Raw genomic sequence first — 19,092 nt, 5'->3', positions numbered from 1 at the left:
ACTCTGAAAACTCTGTCTCCTTCTGGCATAAGTCCCCGAGCCACCTGGAAGGTGTAGGGATGCCCACCGGGAGGGCACAACCCGCGCTTGCCGCGGAGGCGGAGGGTGACTTCGTGGCGACCCCGAACATTTGCGGACCGCGGGGCTCGGAAAGTCAAACTTCCCGGGACGCCCCACAGAGGGTGGGAGCCAGGTGGCACCGCCCCTCCCGGACGCGCGTTGAGCGCCCTCTGTCACCCCACGCAGCCCTGCCCGGCGCCCAGGGAAGAGCGGGCCCGCCCAGGTGCGCCGGGGGTTGGGCCGGAGTCCGGAAGGTGTGCCGTCGCGTCCCGGCTCGTCCCCCTCTGCCTCTCCCCCGCGGAAAAGTGAAAGTGTCTGCCAGCCGAGGTCGCGCATTGGGGGGGCGGGGCCGGCGCGGACCTGGGAGCGGGCGCCGGGTGTTCCAGGGGCCATGGATGGGCTCGGCCGCCGCCTCCGAGCCAGCCTGAGACTGAAGCGCGGCCGTGGGGGTTAGTGCCGGGCCGGGGCGCGCCGGGACGAGGGCGCGGGCACAGCGGGGGGACCGCGGGCCAGGACAGGAGGTGACGGGGACAAGGGGCCAAGGCAGGGCGGTGCGGAGGGTCGCGATCGATCGAGGAGCAGTCTGAGGGGGCATTCCGGGGGTGCTGGGCAGGGGTCAGGTGAGCTGGAGAGAAAGGGCGCAGGTAGAGGTGGAAACGGGCTGGTGGGGAAGGGGTCGGAGGTCAGAGGAGAAGCCACGCCAGCAGGGGCAAAGGGGAGGTCGCCAGCCAAAGGAAACCGTTGTGGGGCCCCGGGGCCACGTGTCCTACCAGCCAGGAAGTTTGTGGGGCAACCGCAGGGTGCCTGCAGCTCCCGGGCCCCGGCGCCCGCCCGGGAGACACAGCCTCAGCCCCCGGCCGCCCGCCTCCCCGCGCTGCCCCGCCTCCCCGCCCCCGGACTCCACTCGTGGGAGCCCGCGACTTTGCCCCGCACACAGCCGCCGGCCACAGCACTGCCCTTCCCCTGCGACGTCACCCCCCTCCCTCCCCTAGGGGCGGCGAGGAGCCCTGGAGAGTGTGGCCTCGAGCAGAGCTGGGATAGAGCCTGCTCAGCTGCTTCCTTAGAGTGTGCGAACCCGGCAAGGCAAGACTCCCTTATCCCTTGGTCCCCCATTACAGAAGGAAGAATGATTCCTGCCATACAAGGTTGTACGGATTAAATTAGCAGTCAATATTCGCTTCCTTTCTTCTCAGCAGGGGCGCTGGGCTTTGGAAGGGAGTTAGGAATTCATTCATTCTTTTTTTCATTCATTCAACACATATTTATTGCTGCTTACCACTGACCAGCCCGATGGCTAAGCAGCCACAACCCTTAGATACTTTGTCCAGAGGTCCCACCTTCTGAGAAGAAGGGAACCGATTGGAAAGTAAGCAGGGGTCATACCAAGACAGTCTACCCCTTCTAACATTGGTGGTCAAAAGATTGAATGAGACCCCCTCTTACTCCAAGCCCCAGAGCTGGGGAGACCTGGGAGGGGGGAATCAGTGCTCCTTCTGCCATTACCCCTGTCCCCCACCCCTAGCCCTTGCTCTTCTCCCTGAACACAGGTTTCCAGTATCTATCTGGTCATTCCACCTGTACTGAGGCGGAGAGGTCAGAGACCATGGGTTGGGACAGATGCCTGGGAGCGTGCCGTGGCAGGAGCAGATGCAGGGTGGGGCTGGTGGCCTCTTTTCTCTGGAGAGCACTGGCTTGGTCTTTCCTGGTCTCCCTCGACCCTCAGAAGCCTGTGTGAATGGCAGGGATCTGCTCCCTGCAGCCCAGAGGAAACATTCCAGTTGTTCCCAAAACAGGGCTGATGACTGTACCTGATGACAATGAGGGACTGTAAGATGTGCAGCCAGTATTACCTGTCCTGAGGTCTGGCACCTAGCGGGCAGGAGAGTGTGCCTTCTTCATCTTCCATACTATCCTCCACCTTTCCCGGAATTTCCCCCTCCCTCTTTTGCCCTTTTGGCCCCAAGGCAACTGTGTGGTAGGAGGGTGTGTGTGTGTGTGTGTGTGTGTGTGTGTGTGTGTGTGTGTGTGTGTGTGTGTATACACACACGCATGGGTGTAAATCATCCTGATGGGAGGGTTGGCAGTGGTGGTGGTCCTGGGTCGAGAGCAGCTGAGCTAGAAGAGGAAGGGCCAGCTTTCCAGATCAAGGTTCCAGAAAGTCCCTTCACCTATATTCCAGCTGGTTCTGGGACTTTTGTCAGAGGGCTGTGGGAGGCACTTCCTGGTGGAGGAACACGTGTAACCAGACTCCTGACTTCCCTAGAAAGGGCGTCTCCCTCCTAAACTGAAAATTCAGGATAATAATTCCTTTCTAGGGCACTGGGGATTAAATGAGAAGACCCATATTAAACGTGTGTGTGATGGAGGTTTTCCTTCTGTTGATAACCCCCTTTGAAAGGGGGAAGACTTTTTTCTGGATTTCTTGGTCCTCAGCCCCAAAGTCCAGTAACTTCTTTTGTTTGCGATTGTAAGTTTTGCTGTTCTCTTGGCTCTTCTGATAAAGCAGGAAGAAATGGGCTGAAAATGCAACCCGAAGGATTTAGGGAAAGAAATCATTTCCTGAGGTTCTGGAATGCCCAGGGAAAAGATTTTGCTTCTCAAGGTCTTTTGCAAACAGGAGGCATCCACATTTGTGGGATGTTTGGTGTGTACTGCACCCAGGAGGCAGGAGCGTGAACATGAAACGCTCATCATTCCCACCCCCGACAGATTCTGTTGTATTCCCCAAATAGTCCCTGAATTACTCTGTGCCTCGGTTTCCCCATCTGTGTCTGGAGATGATGCTTGTTTCTCAGATTGGTGGCGAGGATTGTGCAGCCAGTCTGTGCAGGTTGCAGATAAGGTGTGGTGACAGATCCGAGTGTTCCAGGTCACTGTTCTCACCACTGCAGTGAATGTAACGTTCCCTTTTTGTTTTTGGCTGCACTGGGTCTTTGTTGCTGCATGCAGGCTTTCTCTAGCTCCAGGCAAGCGAGCGGGGGCTACTCTTCATTGCGGAGCACAGGCTTCTCATTGCGGCGGCTTCTCTTGTTGCTGAGCATGGGCTGTAGGCGCACGGGCTTCAGTAGTTGTGGCGCACGGGCTTAGTTGCTCCGTGGCATGTGGGATCTTCCCAGATCAGGGCTTGAACCCATGTCCCCTGCATTGGCAAACGGATTCTTAACCACTGCACCACCAGGGAAGTCCCTACAGTGATTGAAACATTCTTATTTACTGTGATCCTTGATCTCCCCAGGAGTCATGGCTGGGCCACTGAGTACTGGCTTTTACTAGTCCACAGAGGCCAGGTCTGGAACTATTAAGAGCAAGCAGCTGTGTCCCCCATTTCAGCACCACACATTCTTCCAGAGGTCTATTAATTCTTTGCAGGAGTGGCAGACACTGGCACCAAACCCTTTTGCCTTCTAGCTCCTCTTAGGGGCAGCCTCCTGGCAAAAGTCTTTCTCTCTTACCACGTGCATTTACACACTCAAGGGTTTATGTGAGATTCCCAGGTGATTAACTGCTATTCTGTCTCTCTTCCCCAGCCTCCAGACACAGCACCACTGGAGCCCCAGGGCCCAGCTGCTCTGCTCTTAGCTTGTGCAGAACTGTTGACCTGGACAAACCAGGAAAAAAGACTGAGCAGGAGTGGGGGTGGGGTGGAGATCACCCAGATGCTTTCCACTCCACTGAGTGCCCCTCAGGCTACTGATGCAACCAGTCCCCTACTGTAGGCCAGGGAGACTGTCCTAAGTCAGTGCTTCCTATCTGGGAGGAGGGATTCTTTGCTGGAGCCCTGGAACAGGTCCCAGTGAGACAAGTTTGCCTTAGGACATATTGCAGGGGATGAAAGATGCACCATTGTAGACTGTGCTGAGATATCAGGAACTCTCCAACCCAGAGATGGACTTTGCTCTTTATTTCACCACCAGGAGAGGATTAGGTTCATTTTGATATCCAGGAATTCCTCTTGCTAGAACAATTTCTCCACTTAAATAATGAATGAGGTCAAGTCTATTGATTTTAATCAGGGGAGGCAGGGGCAACCTTGCTGTGAGGAGTTTTTGGTCCTGTGCTCTTGCTTGCAGCCTTGAAGTCCTGGAAGTCCCAGAGTGCAGCAGCAGGGGGCCATGCAGAGGTTATCTGCTGCCATTGACTGAGTTAGGAAGTGAAAGGTCGGGAATCAGTTATGGAGATATAAGATCCCTGTCCTGGGACTGGCAAGGCATTCTCCACTGTCAAGGGGTTGTAAATAAACCCATTGCACAACCTTCAGCCCAGAATTAAAAGCCCTTAGCCCAGAAGCAGCTGGGCTCTGGAGGTGTTTGCCTATGACCTTTTCTCTCACCACACCCTGGGGCTCTTGGGAGGAGCTGAGGTCTGAGCTGCAGTGCCAGGATGCTGCCTCTGTCAGTGCAGGCGTTCTGCTGCCTTTCTGGGTCCTGTCACACGGGCTCCTTGCTCAACTATTGGGTGCATAGGATGGAAACTGCTCTCCCCTATTTGGAAGACAGCACGTGGCTTGGCTTCATAGAGTTGTGGCTGGAGACTGAAACGGCAGCCGCCTTCTCAGGTTTTCTGTAGCCAGTCTGTTAGAGGAAAGGCAAGCACTCCATGCCTTACAGGCCCAAGAAGATGGAAAGACAAGTGGTAGGCGGGATACTCAGGCGCTTCCGCAACTGGCTGCCTCGACACGGAGCAGGTCTGGACTGGATTAGCTACTTCTTTTTTCCAGGGTGACCCTCTTCGATGGGGCTGTTTCTTCCTTGAAATACTTCTTTTTCTTCTTCTTTTATATCTCATCCTTCCCCTGGTTCCCCATGTGACCTGGCCAGGAGGTTTCCCCTGTTGGTTTTTAGAGCCGGTCATGCCCTGTGGTCACAGTCACGTGGCCCTTGGCCTGTTCCGATTTCTTGAGTCCAAGTCAACTCGGGGTGTACTGTTTCACTTAGGCAGAGTTTCTGCTACCCTGGGGCCTCGGGCCTCCCAGGTGACCTCCCCAGTATATTTCCTTGGCTTCCGAATCAGTGACTTCTTTCCTCCTCTTGCCCCCCCACCCCCGGTGGTTCCAAATCTCCCAGGCAGGCACGGAAACTGCCCAGTTGGCTCTGATCCCGTGCCTGGACCTGAGGTGCTGGGCAGGCTCCAGGGACCTCGGTGTCGGTATGACGGCCTAGAAGTGCCAAAGATACTGGAGCCTCACATCCTCCACTCGGGGCCTGGATCAATGAGATACCAGTGGGCCCTGGTGTCTTGGTTTCAGGACCTCCCCAGGATAATCTGGGGGAAGTTGTAAAGGAACCAGAAAGGGCCCAGGAGCACTGTCTACCCAACTTTGCCGGAGGGCAGCACTTCTTTGAATACCTCCTCGTGGTTTCTCTCAAAAAAAAGCCTTCGGGGGATGATTATGAGCCCACAATCACCTACCAGTTCCCCAAGGTAAGGATTGAAGGAAGGGGCAATGGGGGACAGAGGGTTCGGGTGTTTGAGAGGCGATGGGTGTGGGGGGGTGCCGTCTCCCCATCCCCAGCCCCCACCCTGCAGGGGGCTCGTCTAGAGCTGCCCTGAGCTCACTGCTCCTGTTTCCTTCAGGTCCAGCCCTGTTTTCTCTTATCACCCGCAGAATCTAGGTCTGTAACGAACTGACCTAGGCTCCCTAGCTGGGAAACTAGGCTAGTTCTTCTGCTGTTTGGGGGACCTCCTAATTCTTCCAAATTCTATGCTCAGCCACCCTTCTCTGTAGAGAATCTTACCTTCTGCCAGAGGTCCTCGCAGGAATCCCCTCCCTGGGGTGGGTGGGAGGGAAAGGGTGGGGCAGGCACGTAGCTGGTGGCCACAGCCCAAGCATCAGACTCCTTCTTGTCTGGTCCCGCAGCGGGTGAAGGGGTGGGGTTAGGGCATCTTTCTCATTAACCCTGACAGTGAGGCTACTGAGCTGGCCGCTTCTCTTCTCAGATGCGGTATCTCTCTGATGTGGTCCTCCCAGGAAGCCAGGAGGTCTCTGGGCCTTTCTGCACTCAGCATGGTCCTGGCCCCCTTCCTGACTATGTAGATCCTTAGGATACTGAAGTCCAACTCAGGTTCATGTAGACTTGGCCCGGGAGGGACTGTTTCAGCGTTGGGGTTCTTCCAGCCAGACCCAGAACGCAGTCTCTATGCAGTGATGGGCACAGAGTAGCCCGCCAGCCCCCAAGCCCTCTCCACCTGCTCCTACCTCCACATCCACCTGTCTCTTTTCCCATTCCTTGTAGCGAGAGAACTTGCTTCGGGGACAACAGGAGGAGGAGGAACGGCTGCTCGGAGCCATCCCCTTGTTTTGCTTCCCAGATGGGAATGAGTGGGCCCCACTCACTGAGTATCCCAGGTAATCGCTCGGCCCTGGGACGGGGGAATCTGGGATTGGAGGAGAAGGGCGAACCACGGGGTTCCTGCACCCCCCGTCAACTGGATTTCTCACCAGCTTCCTTCCTGATGGGGAGGGGCTGGAGTTGATTCATTTCTAAACATCTTGCCTGGGACACCTCGAGGCAAGAGAGCTCGGGTAACCAGGTTAAGCAGTCCCTTCTAACAGAAGGGCGAGGCTCTTTCACTTGTCCTAGGAGCTAGTCACTGTGTTTTGACGGCCTCTGGCAGAAGATGGACTTAGAAGTCCTTTGGCCTCTAAGGAGTCCCTTGTATGCCAGAGCCTTTTGCCGTGAGTCCTGGAATTTGACTGCCTGAGCTCAAGTTTTGGCTTTAGCACTTATGAGTTGAATGACCTTGGATGAGAAACACTCCCCCAGAGTCTCAGTTCCTTTATTTGTAAAGTGGGCATAGTGATTGAACCTACTTCAAAGGGTTGTTCTGAGAACTAAATGTGATGATACATTTAGAGCTTGACACCAATAAGCACTTTAAATAAATTACTGATGTTACGGTTACTCTCAGGATTAATCAGCAGCTCCCCTTTACCCTCCTCACCCCCCTCAGCCCTGCTCTGATGCTGACTGCCTTCCTGCTTTAGAATGTAGTGAGCAGGGACTTCCCTGGTGGTCCAGTGGTAAAGAATCCGCCTCACAATGAAGGGGACACGGGTTCGATCCCAGGGAACTAAGATCCCACATGTCGCAGGGCAGCTAAGCCCAAGACACAACTACTGAGCTCGCATGCCTGAACTAGAGCCCACGTGCTCTGGAACCTTCGCACCACAACTACGGAGAGCACTCACCCTGGAGCTTGCGTGCCACAGCTAGAGAGAGAAAACCCACATGCCACAACTAGAGAGAAGCCCTCTCGCCACAACGAAGAGGCTGCACGCAGCAACAAAGACCCGATGCAGCCAAAAATAAATAAATAAATCATAAATAAATCTTAAGGAATAAAAAGAACCCAGTGAGCAAATGTAAACCAGGTCTTGTCTGCTCTTCCTCAGGGAGACCTTCTCGTTTGTCCTGACCAACGTGGATGGCAGCAGGAAGATTGGATACTGCAGGCGCCTCTTGGTTTGTAGAGCTCAGAACGGGCCCCTCCTCTCTGCAGCCTGTTCTGCTCCACAGCTGGGTTTGCTCAAGCCTCAGCTGCAAAAGCCAAGGCTCCCTGGCAGAGGTGGTTGTAGAGAGAGCACAGCCCAGTACCTGCTGCCATGTTAGTGCCCTGTGCCACCTCACAAGAATGGGGACACACACCCCTCCTCACCCACCCAGGGCACCTTTGCTGCCATGCTTTGGTCTCTACTGTCCCCAGCTCGGGGGGAAGCTTCCTTCTAACCTGCTCCCCGCCCTCTCTATCCAGGCCTCATTGACTTGGCCCCTGCCTCCCACAGCCTGGCCTGGGATTTGGACAACGAAGCTCAGTCCTTGGGCTCTCAAGTCACTTTCATAGCGCTCTCCTGCCTAGCTGTTTCCTCGTCTCTACAACACACTTGCTCCCTCTTTGCTCACCCCTGATAGTGTTGGTGCCGATGCAGGCAGTGTTCGCCCTTGAGCCAACCAGCCCCCTCAAGGCCACTTTCTTTGGATTTCGTTCTGGCCTCCCTGCTGCCTCTCCCATGAGTGGGACCTCTGCACAGCCAGGTCTCTCTCCCTCCAGCCCACCATTCACCATGGATCCCCCAGCCCCAGCCACCAGCCCTGTGCCCCATCAGCCCCAGTTGCATAGAGGCCCTGGGGAGGCTGCAGCACTGAAGGAGCCTGTCCGTCCCTCCCTAGCCCGCCGGCCGTGGTCCTCGCCTCCCCAGGGTGTACTGCATCATCAGCTGCATTGGCTGCTTCGGCTTGTTCTCCAAGGTAGGGGTGGAACGGGATTCCTCAGGGCCTGCTGGGCCTGTTGAGCCTCCAGGTCCACCTGGCTGCCTGCCCTGCCTGAGCCCCCTGTGCTCCTCCCCCACAGCCGGGGTCAGGCGAGGCACCCTGGGGAGATTCAGGCAGACAGGTGATTGGGCTGGACTTGGCTTTAGGGAAAAGTAGGAACTGAAGCTAGAGGACTGTCTCCCCTGCAGAAAGCCCACTGCTCCCCGTCTAGTCAGGTAAGAATGCAGCTGGAGAGGGACACGGGTAGAGCTCCAGGTTAGGAGTGGGGAGTTCCAGTTCCTCATCTGTCAGATGCATGGAATGATCCCTCCCCTTCCTATCTCATGGGTTGGTGTGAGGCTCAGATGACATGATACATGAAGAAGACAGAATACTAAACAGATATAAAGACAATTATACAGCGGGGCTTGGGGGACTCCCTCTGACTCCTTCCAGGGTAGAGGGGGAAGTTGAGGTCTCCAGGACTTCTGCTGGAGCTAATTTGAGTGCTAGTACACCTGAGTTGGGATCAGAGAGGAGTCCTTCCGAATGGACGCGGCATGTCTTAGTGGCCAGAAAAGGGCATCAGTGTGCTCTGCCCCAGGCAGGCCCCTTGAAGGGTGAAGGTAATATACTCCATCAGCCTTGGCTTGGGTGGATGGTTCATCTGTGCAGGGTTCTGTGGATGAAGGCCATCCCTCGACCTGGGGAGCCTCTGGTGGAAGTTGGAGGGCAGAGTGGCACCCAAGAGGCCCAGCTTCTAGTCTCCCACTCCATCTAGCACAAATGAACATGGTACCATCAGGGATGACGAGTTTACTCTAGAATGACTTCCTGGGGAAGGTAGCTCGTGCTGATGTTAGGAGAAGGAAGGAATACGGGTCGGTAGAGAGAAGATGAAAAGAAGAAGGCTAGGAGCAAAAGCAGGTCTTGCGCAGGAGGTAAACAGCAGACTGGTTTCTGCCAGGGAGGAAAGAATCAGTTAAGGATTGGCGGGACCAGCCTCACACATGAGATCTCAGCTACCAGCCTGGGAGCGTCCCTTTGAGTCACGTTTCCTGTGGTCCTCTTCCGTACAGATCCTGGATGAAGTGGAAAAGAGGCATCAGATCTCCATGGCAGTCATCTACCCATTCATGCAGGGCCTCCGAGAGGCAGCCTTCCCTGCTCCTGGGAAGACCGTCACCCTCAAGAGCTTCATCCCCGACTCAGGCACTGAGGTGGGTGAGCAAAATGGACAAGACCCTGCCTGACTGCAGGGGGCGTGTTCCTGGGGCACCTCTCGTCACAGTGCTCCCATTCACCAGACACTGAGCCAGGCAGGCACTGGGGCTTGGCTCGAATTATTGGCGGCAGAGCTGAAAGTCAAACCCCAATGTTCTGATCCTCCCAACCTGATGCTCACAAGGACCTACTTACTGTTTAAGCCACCAAGACTTTTATTTATAATAAATAAATCAGGTAAGCTGAGGCTCCTGGTCCTAGAATGGCCTTTGCCCCCAGCCGCCAAACTGCCACTTTTCCCCATTACCTCACTTATCTTCCGGTGTCTGTCCTATATCTCTACCTTATGGCCTCCACCTGTCTTTTTCTTATCACACATCCCCACCCCTGAGTCCCCACCCATGCCACAGTGGGGATGCTATTGTTTTAAGACACTAAGCAGACAAAGCAGCAAGTAGAACGTTGTTTTAAGAATTCCAGTCCTGACCCCTGGTACTCTGGATAATCTGCTGTGTCCTCTGCTTCCCCAGATCGGAATAAGGGGAGGGGCTAGGCTTGTTCACTTATTCAAAAAATAAGTGTGGCAGGCTAGCTATGCACCAAGTTAGACTATTTTCTGGCTACGAAGCGGTAAATAAAATGAATGTGGTCCCTGACTTCATGGAGCTAAAAGCAAGACTTAAATAAGTAAACACACAAATAAATAATTAAAAATTGTATGATTGTGATGAAAAGAAAACAGGATGCTACATGGGAAAATGATGAGAAACACAGGTTGACACCTTGCATTAGGTGGCCAATGAAGGCCTCTGAGACATAAAGGAGGATAAGAATGAAGAGAGAAAATATTGTAAACCAACTATACTTCAATGAAAAACTAATAAGTTAGTTTTTTTGAAAAAGAGTGAAAGGCAACCCAGGGGAGGGAGGGAAGAACCTCCGGCAAGAAAGAGTGTGACATGCTCAAGGAATGGAAAGGCGTTGATGCGGGGAAGCGAGGTGAGGCAGGTGGTGAGAGAGGCGGGCCTTGTGGGCCACGTAGGGGATTACATCAGTGTCATCCTCAGAGCGTAGGGAAACCATGGGTGGGTTTTTAGCAGTGGGGAGGCACGGTCAGATGTACTCCTTTGGGGAAGATAGGGCGGAGGCTGGTAGAGACCCAGCTTTCGGGGGTTTGTGTGATTTTTTTCAGTGTGGTGACTCCCCCCCTCTCTCTGGTTTCCCCACAGTTCATTTCGCTGACGCGGCCCCTTGACTCCCACCTAGAGCACGTGGATTTTAGTTCTCTGTTGCGCTGTCTCAGTTTTGAGCAGATTCTTCAGATCTTTGCCTCTGCAGTGCTGGAGAGAAGAATCATCTTCCTGGCAGAAGGTCTCAGGTTGGTCCAGCCACCGAGTGGGGTCACCTGAACTGACTGGCATCCCTGGGTTCCAAGGAATAGACTGGAGGGTTCTCGAAGGAAATCAGGCTGTAGGACCTGTGTGCTCCCCACCCTCCTGCCACCCTGCCTTGATCTGCACTAAGCCTAGAAAATAGCTGTTATAATTCCCTGTTTCTGCCTCCAAACTTGATCACTGCCTAAGCCTGAAGGAGGTTTGTGATTTAGCACTGAGAAGTACAAGAAGTATTCCCGTGACAGCCCTGGAGGAGACCAGTTAGGGTGGATGCAGACATGATTCTGCTCTCGAGAAGCTGAGGGAGGACAGGGCAGGAAGTCATATAGTGGTAGGGAGGTCAAGCGCACTATCCTTAGTAGCAAACACATGTCATTTGTCCATTTATTCACTCATTCAACAAACACTTATTGTGTGTCAACTGTTTACCAGATGCCAAGCATCAGGAAAATACAGACAAATAAGACATGGTCCTAGACCTTAAGGGAATGTCGAATTATCCCCATTTGAAAAGAAAGCACAGGTATTGAAATCAGCAGAACAAAGTTCAAGTTCTTTTCCTCTACCTTTAGCTACATGGTGTTCCTTAGGTTAGGTCCTTAACTTCTTGAAGTCATGATCTCCTTATCTGTAAAATGGAGATCTGTAGCTACTTCATAAGAGTGTGGTAAGGATTAAATGAAGTAATGCACATTAGGTAACTAGCACTCTGCCAGGCACACACTGGTAAGTGCTAGCTGTTTTTCTTAATAATAAGTTCATAGTTGACTATATCCCTGTGTATAGTTGAAGCAGAATAATATCACGTCTTGGTCTCTACCTCTTAGGGGCTTCAAGTCTGAGAAAGACATGGGGAGATGTGTGACAGAATAGAGAAGGGAGAAAAATCGTAAGACAGTAGAAGGTTGACCTATTTATGTCTTGGGATGGAGAAAGCTGCTTATATTGGGCTGACAACCCTGGTTTTATCTTTTAGGGAAGAAGAAGAAAAGGATATTAGGGACCCAAATATTAGGCCAGAGGGCCAGGTGAATGTCATGGGTTTTAGAGGAAAGGAAGCTTGGGCAGGCAATGGGGGTCTGTGGGTTGAAAATTCTGTAAAAATCAGTGATAACCGAAAAGGCACCAGTCGTAGGCCAATCCTTGTGGAAAGTGGTGTAATCTTTTGCTTTGGAAGTAGCTCTTCTACTCTCTGCCCTGTAGGGGACTGAGAAGTTTCTGTCACACCTGGAGCTGGGATTCTGGCCTTTTCCTCCTAAGATCAGTGTTTAGGAAGTGAAGGGGACTCTGGCCTGGACATGGGCAAAGGCCGGCAAGACTCATCTCTCAGGCGTTAACTTTCTTCAGGGAGACTCCACCACTCCCCACTTCCTTCCTACACTGAGTGTTTCAGATCTCTGCAACTCAGGCAGGAAGGGGACTTCCAGTCAGCCTAAGCCTTGGCGAGACTCTCAGAGACTCCATCTTTCTAACTCAGGAAGTGCTAGCTCCATACCAAGAGCTGAAACAAGGTTTCTGCATCTGTGTTTTGATTGGCTTTGGCTTTGGGGTAATTTGGAGAAATGAAGAGCCGTGAAAGCCAGTGGAGAATAGAGAAGACAGAAAGGGGGGTTGTGTGTGTGTGTTGGAGGGGCAAAGGGGGGAGGGATTGGGGGGAGCTGGGCCTGAGTTGTGACTTAGGCAATAATTACACAGGGAATGCTTCGTTGGGAAGGGTGGAGGAGCCACTTCTGTGGGACTTTCCAGGTAGGAATTGCTGGTCAGAGGTTCCTGGAATCCAGGAATTTCCCAAGCAAACTCAGGCACCAACCCGGTAACTTGAAATAACCACGAGTGGCCAGAGGGAGCTGTGAGAGTTAAAGACTCAGGATGAGACATAAGGAGGAAACAGGCTTGACCTCTCTGCTGCACCCCAATGTTTACACGTTTGTCTCCTTAACTACACTGAGTTCCTTAAAAGCAGAGCCAGTCTTATGCTTCCTGGTATCCACATCCTTAGCACAGTGGTAAGCACAGAGAAGGGACTCGAACAATGAAGACATTTCTTCTTCCCTCCCCTCTTTAGAGTCACTCCCCCGCCCCCCCCCACCCCCGGAAGTGAGTTGAGAAGACTTAACTGGGAAAAGGATCAAATGGAGGCCCCATCCTTGATGAGAGGAGCCTCAGCCTCCCAGTTTCTGTACCTTTCCTCCCAGCTACAAGTAGTCACAAGCTCTGTGACTGGCATGGCTCCCAGACTTGCTTTTACAGGCAGCATGAGCAGCTGCTGTCAGTGGTGGGCTGTAGGGGTGGGTCCCTGGGGGTGGAGGCGCAGGGAGGCCCCTCTGACTCTCACTCTCTGTGCCCTGTCCCCAGCACACTGTCTCAGTGCATCCATGCTGCTGCGGCGCTGCTCTACCCCTTCAGCTGGGCCCACACCTACATCCCTGTTGTCCCCGAGAGCCTTCTGGCCACTGTCTGCTGCCCCACTCCCTTCATGGTTGGAGTCCAAATGCGCTTTCGGCAGGAGGTTATGGAGAGCCCCATGGAAGAGGTATGATGCCGCAAGAAGGGGGCATGACTTGGAGCCAGGCAGACCTGGATCCCGATCCCAGCTCTGCTACTAACAGCTGGGTGATTTTGCCGCAGGTTGTTTAACCTCTTTAAGCCTGAGCTCCCTCATCTGTAATATCGGAATGACAATGTTCAGTTCCTAGGGATCCTAGGGGGAAAAATTCTGCATAAAGCACCTAGCCTGGTGCCTGACATATAGCTGATACTCAATAAGGGTCTGCTCCCTCCTCCTGAATGATTTCCCTGGGCTTAAGGGGCAGCACGTGGCTTATTCAGGGCTCACCCGACTGTCCTAGGCCAGCTAGTCCTAATGAGCAGGCCCCAGGTGTCCCGTTTTTCTTCTGAACGGACGAGCACAGCTGGTCTGTACAACAGCTGGTCTATACAACACACACCCCACTGGGGGCTGTTCACGGTGCGGTGCTTAGAAGTGAACTGACATAGCCTTCCTGCAAACAACAAGCCTTGAAAATGCAGATTTTTTTTTTTTGTAGCAAGGGTCATCTTTCTGATTAGCTCAGAGCTCAGTTGGCTAATGAGGATAGAGGTCCAAATTCCCTTTGATCTCTGTCAGCTTCTTATTTCTTGGCAGTGCCTCCAGATACACCAGAAAGATCAGTGGTGAAAATAGGCATTAATAACATAAATCTATCTCCAGTGTTGGAAGAACAACTCAAAACATGTGCTTTGCTTGAGTTGTCAATAGGAACTTTCAAGAGATAGCACATGATGATAATTTCAAGCCAGAAGAGCTACTTCGGTTTGTCTGCACGGGCTAACCACTGACTCCCTCTGTGTAGACAAAGGGCCTACCAAGGGGAGAGGCAGGGCCTAGAAGTAAGCTACTGAAGGCTTGCAACCCACCCTAGTGGGAGGACTTCCTCCATTTACATAAGAAGTATCTGCGGTCCAGATAACTCATTTGAGTTATCTGAAGCCACATAGGCAAGGATGGAATCTAGCAGATAGAACCAAAGCCTTTCTTCCACAGAGTGCTGCTGGGAGGTAAAGAAGCAGGCTCTGTTTCCCTTCCTTGCTTTGCTGGCCCGCTCAACCCTCCTCAGGACTGCTGAGTACACATGCCCTTTGAGCCAGTATTTGCCTTGTGACTAACTGGGACAGAGTATCAGCCCCATGTTTAGCAATGACTTAAAATGCCCCATACCCAGAAGTTATGGAACTTCCTGATGCTACAGCTCTATCTCCTCAGCTGTGGCTCTTCCTCCACTGGCCTGGCGGGAAGACACCGGAAGGCTACACAGACTCCAGCTCCTGCTCGCTAAGAGCCTTGGCCTATTTTATTCCTCTGCAGCTGCTCCGTGAAATGGGCAGGGGGTGAGGAAGGGAGAGGGCTAGGGGCCAGGGAAGGGGAGGGGGATTCCCTGACTCCCCACGTCCACTCTCTGGAAGGGAACGCTTGACAGACAGTCTTTCCAAGTACTGGAAAGACTTCTGGGAACAACTTCACAAAAAATTTCTTCACACACTCTTACCTCCCAGCCCCCGAAGTAAACAGCCTGCCCTGAGTGAAGGCATCTGAGCCTATGTATACAAGTGGTTTCAGGCCTGAACTAGTTCAACTTTTCTCCCTTGACGATGGATAATTACAGTGCTTGCTCTGTCTCTTGGCACACTTCCTAGTTCCTCTCTTTCTTTTTATTTGGGAGAAGGGTGCATGCAGGGATCACTCACCCACCTGTCGAGACCAAGGGTCACAAACTGAAAAGAGGGAGCCAGCAGGCATTTAAATGGCCAACACAGGCTTCGGGGGATTATGACAAACTGCTGAGCACAGGCCTTGACTAAAGGGGGCAGCTGTAACTCAGTTCCATCTGTATGTGGATCAGTGTTAGAGCTCCTGACTTTTCAGGAGAAGCCCCAAATCCAAATTTTATGTGAAATTTTCCAATTTAAATATTGGAAACTGAATTCAATTATTTAAAAATTCTCTGAGGCAAAAAGAAACAGATCTGTAGGTTGGAATCCAACCAGCAGGATGCCTATTTGTCATCTCTAGTCTGGACTGAAGGCCTCTCAGGCAATGATGGAGCTGATACTAGAGCTCAGGTCTCCCAAGTTCCAGCCCTGTGCTTGTCCTACCTGCAGCCTATAGACACAGGTTACTGCCTTTCCTTCCCTCTTCCTGCTGACCCTGGGCTCATTTCCTCCTCTCGCTGTTTCCTGCTGGAAGGCCCAGAGCTCTGTGGGAGTTTTATAAATGGAACTCCAGGCAATTGTACATAAAGTTGTTGTGAGCGTTAAAAAAATCAAAAGATGTCCATCCCTGTCCTAAAGCTGACCAGAAGGAAGGAAGTTGAAGGAGAGTTGTCGGGAGAAAGACGTAGTCCCAGGGACAGCACAACCTCGGCTTGGAAACTGTCCTATTTGTTAGCAGTATCACCTCAGGCAGCTTAGCTTCTTTGGGTCTGTTTCCTCATCTGCAAAACAGGCACAGTACCTGCCTCTACGGGAGCACTGGGAAGATTAAATGAGATAAAATGTGCAAAGCACCATGTGTGCCATGTACTAAATGTTGCATATGTAGAAGCCATTACCATGATCAATGTTTTATTAAGGGAGTGACTGGCTACGGTTTACCCATATTGTCTGTCCCATTTTCCTCAGCTCCCTCCTGTTTCCTGCTTCCTACACCCTCACACCGTTTTCCCAGGAAAGAGGGGGTGGTGAGAAAAGAGACTATCAGACAGGAAATGAGAACTTAAGGTGCTGATTTTATTGCTACTTGGGCTGAAAGTTACAACCACAGGCAGAAATGGAGAAAGGGGAAGAGATCAAGCTGTTCTGTGTTTTTTTCAGGTCCTGTTGGTGAATCTTTGTGAAGGAACCTTCTTAATGTCAGTAAGTGTCTCGGTTCAGATCCCCAGCAGACCCACCACCAATTCAATTGCTCTAGTCTCACTGATGTTCCACTTACTTTAACAAACTTTAAGTACTTTTGTTGAGTGAGAATCCATGCTAACAAGATCTCTCCTCTCTCAAGGAGCCCATGACAAAGACAGATGACTTCACAAGGCAGTCGGTGTTAGTGCCTTTAGGGCAAGGATATAAACCAAGTACCAGAGGGATAGAGAAACTTACTAGTGTTTAGAGTCAAAGCTTCTGTTGCTTCTCTTCTATGTGGCCAATTATCTGGGGGTGGGGGGAAGAGTGGGGTGTAGAATTCATCCCCACCTCACACTCTCTGCCGACACTTCACTTCACACCTCCCCCCTGACTGCTTAACCTCTGAGCTGCCTCTGTTGTCTCCTAGGTTGGTGATGAAAAAGACATCCTACCACCCAAGCTTCAGGAGGACATCTTAGAATCTCTTGGTCAGGGGATCAAGGGGTCACAGAGTAAGTCCTAGGCTCCTCTTATTTTGGCTTTCTCCTAAGAGCTTGAGGGCATGATTCCCAATAATTCCCTTCCAGAACTAAAACAAATTCACTCAGCAGTCCTGGGCTAGTCCCAGAGGCCTTGATTCTAGGGCGAGTATGAGATTTTATTCTTCCTAAGCAATGGTGAACCCATATCTAGTCTCCCATTTTAATCAGTCAATCAGTAGTTATGAAGCCTACCTCACCCCTTCTCCAAGAGCTTTCAGCTTGCGAAGAAAGCCACTGGAGGTAAGAGTGGGTAGTTTCATCCTTCCACTATCCTGAGATGGTCTCTGTTCCTTGCAGCTTCTGAACAAATCAATGAGCATGTTTCAGGCCCTTTTGTGCAGTTCTTTGTCAAGACTGTGGGCCACTACGCTTCCTACATCAAGCGGGAAGCAAATGGGCAAGGCCACTTCCAAGAACGGGGCTTCTATAAGGCTCTGACCTCCAAGGCCAACCGCCGATTTGTGAAGAAGTTTGTGAAGACACAGCTCTTTTCCCTTTTCATCCAGGAAGCTGAGAAGAGCAAGAACCCTCCTGCAGGTATAGTGACAGGCCCCTATCAATCCAAGCCCAGAGGGTCACTGCCTCCAAGTCAGGTGTGGCCCTACGATGAAGAGGAGGGGAGGAAAGAGCATTTCTCTCTAGAGGCCCACAAAAATAGCTGTAATCTTACCAAGCGGGGCTGGAAGGAAAGAACCTGAAGCCTAAGAAAATGCCTCCTGAGCTGATACTTTGCAGAAGTTGCTCTGTTCATCAGCCAGCAGGAGGCCGTATGCTCTTTGTTTTAGTCTGGAGCTAATTCCTACTAATTATTATTTGTTTTAGGCCCCCTCTGGGGCCAAATCAAATACCTGTATCTCCAAAGACCTGTGAGGGCTTGGGCATCCTGGCAGGAATGTGGGTGTAGTCTGGGAGCGTGGGCAGCAGAGAGGATATTCCTGACCCTCACTCCTGAGCTTATCTTAAGTCTGCCTGGCCAGATTAGATGTCTCTTAACACATGTATCTGAACCCACAGGCTATTTCCAACAGAAAATACTTGAATACGAGGAACGGAAGAAACAGAAGAAACCAAAGGAAAAGACTTTGAAATAAGAGCTGTGGTGAACAGCAGTGACTAGACCTATAGGCCAGTTGTGGACTTTGGCCCCTGCCAGCATGGTAGGATGTGAAGCTCTCAGCCCTCAGAATCCACAGCCTTCTTCCGAGTCCTGGTAACCAGGTCTTGCTTCAAGTTGGTGTCCTGAGTTTGGGATCCCTGGAATCAGCTTTCTCAAGACTTTGGAAGGCTCTGACCTCTGTGCTCACAGAGCTGGGCACAAAGCTGCCTTTCCTGCAGAGGTGACACCGGGCAGGAGACAGTAGTAGAGGTGTTGTAGAGTCTTACAAGTTGCTGTAACTGCCCTCTTCCAGGAACCTCTTACAAAATCCTCAACAGGGAAAGCAGTTGTGGCCCAAAGGCTCAGTTTCTCCACATAGAAGAAGAGGTCTGTGGACATGTGAGGATAAGAATAAAGATGAAAATCTTCTTGTTCTTTAAATGTGTATCTCTGGCTTCCACTATGGAGAGAAAACCAGGAAAACAAGGCAATAGATGTGAGAATAAACTGCGCTAGAAGTAGAGGACCTGGCAATAGTGCCCAGAACTCTGGGACTGTGTTTGGAGTGGTGGGATTACAGGGGTCGGCAGAGCCTTCTAATAGGAAGGGTGAGGGATACTGGTAAAAGCAGCAACCGCACTGGGGACACGGCAGCAGTTCTTGGTTCTAGTTCGGTGTGTTTTCCAGAATCTTGGGAGGAAAGGCTGCTAGCCAGAGTGAAGCATTTGCAGTCGAGTAACTTGAGGGTAGGAATTTCAGTTGACAGAAGCCAGTGAAGAACACTACATTGTTTCCATCAATAGGTCTGTCTGCCCATCACTTCCAGTTTGGAACTTTCCATTTTAGACATCCTACTTCCAACTTCAATATGTTGAGAAGCCCAGTTCAACTCTTTAGCTAAAGGTAGAGGGATCCCCGTATTGACGTTTTTTCTCTTTGAGAAAAGAGAATCAAAATCTTAGAAGTTCAAACGAGTTTAGTAGTCACCTGGTCCATCTTCCCTCTGTCTCTATGGACGGTTTCTGTTTAAACACTGTAAGGGATGGGAAACTTTTAGAAGCATCTTGTTTTTCAAAAATTCCATCTTTTTAATGTGTGTATGTGAGTGTGGCCCTCAGAGGCCCCTGCAT

General features: G+C 51.8%; 1 protein-coding gene across 2 annotated transcripts; it reads left to right on the top strand.

Moving 5' to 3' along the window:
* Window positions 1–309: 309 nt before the first annotated feature.
* DENND2D (DENN domain containing 2D) lies at window positions 310–18,487 on the top strand. Of its 2 annotated transcripts, none has more exons than XM_060027169.1 (12): window positions 310–509; window positions 5,306–5,481; window positions 6,294–6,406; window positions 7,454–7,523; window positions 8,229–8,306; window positions 9,389–9,529; window positions 10,763–10,911; window positions 13,283–13,460; window positions 16,298–16,339; window positions 16,752–16,836; window positions 17,164–17,403; window positions 17,881–18,487. In XM_060027169.1, exons 1-12 carry the CDS (start codon window positions 452–454, stop codon window positions 17,955–17,957), a joined length of 1,407 nt encoding a protein of 468 aa, XP_059883152.1. In that variant the 5' UTR covers window positions 310–451; the 3' UTR covers window positions 17,958–18,487. The 2 variants fall into 2 exon arrangements, with proteins under 2 accessions (XP_059883152.1, XP_059883142.1); XM_060027159.2 differs by lacking the exon at window positions 310–509 and adding an exon at window positions 4,528–4,744.
* Window positions 18,488–19,092: the final 605 nt, after the last annotated feature.

This window comes from Delphinus delphis, chromosome 1 (genome assembly GCF_949987515.2).
Source record: "Delphinus delphis chromosome 1, mDelDel1.2, whole genome shotgun sequence".
Taxonomy (NCBI): domain Eukaryota; kingdom Metazoa; phylum Chordata; class Mammalia; order Artiodactyla; family Delphinidae; genus Delphinus; species Delphinus delphis.
Note: the sequence above shows the minus strand (reverse complement) of the source record. Positions and strands in the feature narration are given on the sequence as shown.